This window comes from Propithecus coquereli, unplaced genomic scaffold (assembly GCF_000956105.1).
Source record: "Propithecus coquereli isolate 6110/MARCELLA unplaced genomic scaffold, Pcoq_1.0 Scaffold148, whole genome shotgun sequence".
Lineage (NCBI taxonomy): Eukaryota > Metazoa > Chordata > Mammalia > Primates > Indriidae > Propithecus > Propithecus coquereli.
This window is the reverse complement of record NW_012139191.1, coordinates 1,498,267-1,504,866: the sequence shown is the minus strand read 5'-3', so window position 1 is coordinate 1,504,866 and position 6,600 is coordinate 1,498,267. Positions and strand designations below refer to the sequence as shown.

At 42.2% G+C, this 6,600-nt stretch overlaps 1 protein-coding gene across 1 annotated transcript in view; it reads left to right on the top strand.

The window, feature by feature from the left end:
* Positions 1–2,467, top strand: part of KCNJ6 (potassium channel, inwardly rectifying subfamily J, member 6) — a 269,851-nt gene extending 267,384 nt beyond the window's left edge. Inside the window, exon 4 of the mRNA XM_012640090.1 lies at positions 1,206–2,467. Within this exon, the coding sequence (XP_012495544.1) occupies positions 1,206–1,531 (326 nt within the window). The 3' untranslated portion in view covers positions 1,532–2,467. The remainder of the gene's footprint in view (positions 1–1,205) is intronic.
* Positions 2,468–6,600: the final 4,133 nt, after the last annotated feature.

The following is a 6,600-nucleotide window of genomic DNA, read 5'->3' as shown; positions in this document are numbered from 1 at the left end:
ATATTACTGGTCGTTTTAACAGATGACATACTGACTGGCTGGTCTACTGCTTTCCTGGGTGATAGTGTGACTTTTTGGAGTCCCTAGTAGTCTTACCTTTGTGGGCCCCTTGCTCCATTAAAAAAATGTTTTTAATTATATTTTATAACTGTGTTGATATAAAGATGAATATGTTAACATTTTCTTCTAGCTAAAAGTTTATTTTTCTGATTTTAAAAGAAATTAAAACATTTTCACGGGCCCCTAAAAGTATTATAGGCCCTAGACAGTGTGCCTACTTGCCTAATGGAGAAGTGAGCCCTGAATTACTAACTAAATGAATGCTTTCACTTTCTGAGATTTTTTATAAGAGAGCTCTTTGGCCTCAGGAAAAAAAAATTCACGATTGTCATTTCCCATATCTTATACCAGGCCTGTTGCCTAGTTTTCTGTTCTAAGGAGATGGACGGAATTTCCCCCATTCTGCTATTTCACATCTAAAAGAAAGCTACTCCTCACTCTGGGGCTGCCAGTAGTTCACATGGTATTTTTGTGCAAATTAGAAAACGTCTTCTCATCTTTAAGAAGGAAGAAGAGCTTTAAGGTAGTATATCATGACACGATACGGGCAACTATGCCCACTGAGCCTGAGGAAAGCGCAAACTCAGGTGGATATCCCTTCTACCTCATTTGGGGGCCACAGTGTGGCCTGTGTGTCACGGCAGGTGGGAATCTAACACTGGTCCATGGCCTCCAGCTTAAAGGCAACCGAAGTGTAGTGCCACAAGTCAAATTTCATTCCAAGTGTGTGGCCGAAGCCTTCAAGTCCCATTAGGATTCATGCTAAGCCTCTAAAAGCAGTGGGAAGCCACAGTTGTGACTTTAGGGTACTCCTGGTGCAAAGAGTAGACAAGGTGTAGCCATACGCACCTGTGTGCATGGGTACACTTGCTCTCCTCTGTGTGTGCGTGGCCGTGCAGGCACGTGTGGCTTGTTGTGAGCCAGGACTCTCTCATTGCTGCCCAGGACTCCACTGGGAGGTCTAGAATCTCCATGCCACATTAGCAGGTATCTACAACATGAATGACACCTCCTTAGTTGTGTCATGGTACGCAGGTCATTCTGAACGGCTGCATGCAGTAGCCCTTCCCGGTTCACTGAGTCTCCTTGGCTATGGAAAGCCCACACTCGCATATATACTAAAGCCTCCATTCTCCTCTCCACAGGGATGACATGCCAAGCTCGGAGTTCCTACATCACCAGTGAGATCCTGTGGGGTTACCGGTTCACACCTGTCCTGACGCTGGAGGACGGGTTCTATGAAGTTGACTACAACAGCTTCCATGAGACCTATGAGACCAGCACCCCGTCCCTTAGTGCCAAAGAGCTGGCCGAGTTAGCCAGCAGGGCAGAGCTGCCCCTGAGTTGGTCTGTGTCCAGCAAACTCAACCAACATGCAGAATTGGAGACTGAAGAGGAAGAAAAGAACCTCGAAGAGCAAACGGAAAGGAATGGTGATGTGGCTAACCTGGAGAATGAATCCAAAGTTTAGTGCCCTAGCGGGGCAGCTCCTCTCCCCTCCCCCGACACGATCTCTCCTTGTCTATCATTCTCTTTCTTTTCTGTCTCTCTTACTTCCTTCTTTATTTATTTATATTTAATTTTGACATTACCAGAAAACAAATCTTCAAGGTGTAAAATATCTACCTGCCCTTTCTCAGTTCTTTAGATTGACAAGGTAGCCATGGATTTGGTGAAGGTGCAATGTGCCCTCATTTGTGGCCCGAGCCTGGTCTCCCCCCAAAATGCCACCCATCTAACTCCTGGAGATTTAAGCTACTTACCTGCATGTGTTGTACAATACCAGATCACTCAAAAGAGTGTGTCTAAGATGTTACCTGGGATGTGACAAGTAAGGTCTCTGGTGCCTATTTATTCATGCAGTGAGACATAAAGTAGAATCCTCAATTTTACAGATCCCGAACCACTTCATCCACTCCAGGGCGAGGTGCTTGCCCCACCCGGGCATTGCAGTTATAGGACCCAGGTAAGCTAAAGACAAACCACTGTACATATATATGCCTTATGTAATTATTTTCTTTTTGCAGTTAGTAATAAAACCCAGCATGTACAAAAGTTACTGTAGAACAGAACTTCTAAATAGTGTACATAGATGTATCATTAATGTAGGTTTAGATATATAACTTTAGAAATAAGAAGCAAAAAAAAAAACAAAAAAAAATGATTCCTAACATGCAGTAGTCATTTCTGTTTTGATGTCTGTGTTCTCCAGGTTACTTTGAGCCCGTCGACCGCTGGCTCTCCAGTGCATGGCCTTTGTTCGTGTCCCAGACTGGCAGGCGTTAGGGTACCTCACTGCTCCCTCTCTGATCCTCTCATGAAATCTAGTAAGCCATAGATAGGTCTGGGGAAAATCACGAGGTCCAGTACATGGCGAAACCCACCACTCATACGCTGATATACTGTGAAATGTTTACAAAACTGATGTCTTTTAAAAAAAAAAAAGATAACAAGGGCCTCACTGACCAGCCTGGGGGAGAACATCAGGAAAGGGGACGTTCTCTAGCATGTCACCAATGATATGATTTTGCTTTTCACATGCACTTTTGCCCTAAACAATAGTTTAGGAAACTTTTCTTTTGCAAAACCATTGATTCTCCAGCTGTTTTACTCTGTAATCATGAGAAACTACGGACTGTTAAAATGAAACACAGTAAGTTAGTAGAAGATGGTTTGGGCCTAAAGCCATGAAATTCAGGAAGGCGTGTAGTGGGTGACATAATCATTGACCTCTCACACTTCAACTCCATCCAAGGACAGTATCTTGCCTGTCCCTGGGGGCTTATCCATCAGCATTTCTTGCATTGGGATTTTTTATTATTATTCCTTTGTTATTCTGAGATGATCAGAGTTCAATATTCAAAGATTAGATCAACAATCTTGGTGACTATCTAAGAAATGTCTCTAGAGCATGCCACAGGTTAAAAATCAAATCCAAAGTGTCTGTCAATCAAACGAAAACAAACAAAAAACTGCAGCCTTAATTCATTTTAATCTGCAAAGAGGGAGGAAGGAAGGAAGGAAAGAAGGAAGGGGGAGGGAGGGTATTTTGCACTGAAAAATCTAAATTTCAAAATAGAAAAAAAAAAAAAAAAGGAACAAAGAGTTAGAGCAAACCTCAGGGGCAGGTGGAGATTTTGCACTGTAATAGAACTTTCACATTAATTTTGCATTTATAAACTGTTTGTTCTTTAACACAGTTGCCCATCATAAATATTCATTGAATGGATCCAAGTTTATTTTCGGCTCCTACAGCTGTGCTCAGTTTGAGGCTTTGCACCACGGAGGTCAAAGAGATCAAACTAGCTGTCCCTTTCTGTTTCCTTTGCCTTCCCTGACCAGATTGCATAGGCCTTTGCTGTAGTTTGGGGACCTTGTCTACTAGAAAAGGATGTCCCAGGGATAAGGAAAGCAGTTCCTGAATTTAACATCGGGGTCTCTCTTCTCCCACTTCAGAGACTTGCACCACCAGGAAGACTGCCTTTTGGCACTGACTTTACGGAAAACAAGACTGCCGGCCCCTGCCCCTTCCTGTTTGCCAGCATTTCGTTTTTTGCATTGAAAATCTGCTGAATCATTTCTTTATTCCACACACCCTGAGGAGGAGGTGGTGGTCGAGGAGGAGGGAGCCCAATATGCTTCCCCTGAGTCTGCGCGGAGGCGCCGTGGCCTGACCTCGCTGCAGCCTTAGGAAGGGCGCTCTTGGCTTGGGGCGTTAACCCGGCAGCATCACCAGGGTGGCAGGGCAGAGCAGGGCACGGTGGCACAAAGCAAGATCCAGTAGGGGCTGCAAAATGTCTGTGAATTTAGCTCTTGAAGACTCATTGGGCCCTTTTAAATCCATTACTAAGGCTTAAAGGACAACACACACCCCGTTGTCTGGCTGGAAGGGTAGCTCGGGGCCTGATCACTTCTTGCCTGCCCTTCAGCACAACTGAACAAAGGGCCTTGACAACCCTCTGACCACGCGCACGTGTCGGTTCTGTGTCTGTGACAGGCCACCCGGATGTGAGGTCTCCTCCTGTTTCTCACTGTCTTTGGTGTCAATGTAGTTGGAGGCAGAACTTGAACCAAATCTCGATTTTGTAATGTGAGCCTCTGAATCTTCAAATGAGGACGCTCCTGAAGAACCTTTTATTAGAATGTCCCTATCAGACATGTCTATTTTTCTACCGTTATTGATAACACAGTTTAACAGTGTATTTTGTGTCAACTGTTAAAATTTGGAACTGAAAGACGTTCACTGAGACTGAATTTTCTAAGCAGCAAGTAGTGAATGGTGTTTTTCATTAAGACAGTTCGATGAAACTGACCACACACTTTCTACTCATTCTATCCCACAAAATCCAATCCTGATTCGCTGTCACTCCCTTAGCAAATCAAGTGCTATGAAAATACGTAAGTCTATTTTAATGCATCTATATATCCATAACTAATGAAGACCACTCTCAGCTCAATATTCTGTTTGGTTGATGTATTTGAGTCGCCTTTCCATAAAACATGGTAGGATCCGTGAGCCGGAAAAGACCTTTGAACTAAAGAGTTAACATTTCCACAGTTGACCCCAATCTGACAGAACCAAGTGCTCCCAGAGAAAAGGGCAGGTTCAGCCGGAAGCATGACCTCCCCAGGGATTCGTGCTTCCATCCACCCCAATGTGCTCTCCGACTGGAAGAGCACCTATTCACTTATAAGTCAACTTTATGTCACCAATAAAATTATGTTCTGGCTTGTCCCCTGGGTACTATACTCTTTTGCATTAACACACTTGCAAGCACTATAATGTCAGCTCACTGCTCTTCCATTCCTTCTAAGCCTGGTGTTCCAACACATAGCCCCTCTGTGCCCATGAGGCAGAGCTCTCTCCTCCCCTACTCCCTTCTTCCTCTGTTCCCTCTTTTGATCTTTCCCTGGTTTCCCAGTCCCAACTCTATCGTGTTAGTTCAGTATCTTACATTCCCTAACAGAAATCCAGCTACTGTCTCTAAAAATGTCAACCCATTTCTTAAGCACAATTTTCTCTTGCAGATTTAACCAAACTGGGGCTCTGAAATGTCTATTTTTCATCGTACTCTAATTTAAAAATTATTTATATCTTCATTTCAAGGTCTAAATTTGGAATTCTCCAAAGCAACATTCTAATGCTTTCTCTCCCTATATTTTCTTACATTTCAGGTTTCTTACTTTTTTTCCCCCTTTGCTTTGTTATTTAGATTTAAGCCAATGTCTTTAGGATATTTCGAAACTGTTTACAAAGATAGGAGCTGGTGGACACAGAAAGGAGATGTAAGAATGCTGTTAGAAAACTACCTGAACTCACCAGAAGAATGTGAAATGCTTTGATTAGCTGAGAGAATACAATTAAAATATTCATAGTAAGTCACTTGCAGAACGGCTCGCCAACAGTCTGACTGTTCTTCAGTCGTTCTTTCCTTGACTTGGGAGATACTCTGTACGATTCAGGAGATTCAGGAAGGCAGCTGAAAAGTAAATGTCCTACATACATGGCAAACATTATCTTCTATGATGACTTCCTTTCAATGGGTGGCTATAAAGTTGAAAAACATAGGCAACATATACATAAGAGATGATCCACTGGTATTATACTACAATAAAGTAAATTTGTGTTATGTTGTCTCCAAACTTTATGGCCAACCTGCATTTAAGAAAATGTTAACCTTAAATTTAAAATTGAGTAAAGCACGCCTCTTTCTAATGTTCTGTCCCTTAACATCTTGAGTGCTTTGGATGTAAAGCGTCAGCTAGAAGTCAGAATTCTGTCAGAAGGCTGCTAAGAGATTTTGACAAAGCACAGAATGTACAACAATAACAAAATAATATTTTACCCTACATGGTGTGCTGTTTGGGAGCATTAAGAGCACTTGCACAAATTATCTCATTCAATTCTAATTCACCACGGGAGGCTGAGTATTATAATTTATATTTTATAGAGGGAAAACTAGGGTTTGGGCAAATTGGCCACGTTTCCAAGGCCTGCAAATCATAGACCCTGGTCTCAAGTACAGGTCAAGGGGCTCTAAGCCAGGGGCTCTTTTTTACTACAAAAAAGTTCAGCAAAGCAAATCTGCTAACAAAATCTGGCCCACTGCCTGTTCCTGCACCACGTAGGAGCTAAAAATGATTTTTACATTTTTAAATGGTTGGGGGAGAAAAAAAGAAGAAGAATATGTGACATGCGAAAATCATATGGAATTCAAATTTCAGTGTCCATAAATAAAGTTTTATTGGAACGCAGCCACATTCATCTGTTTATATATTGCCTGTGGCTGCTTTCACACTGCACTAGCAGAGTTGAGTAATTACAACAGAGACCATATGTCTGGCAAAGACTAAAATATTTACTATCTGGCCTTTTACAGGATAAGTTTGCCAATTCCTCTACTGTATTATTAAGTATTACTGGTACTATTAAGTACTATTAATTATTAAGCACTATTAACAGTACTCACAGTACTATTAGTACTTAATAGTACTCCAAAATACTATTAAGTGTTGCACCATACTCTTAAGAAATTCCTG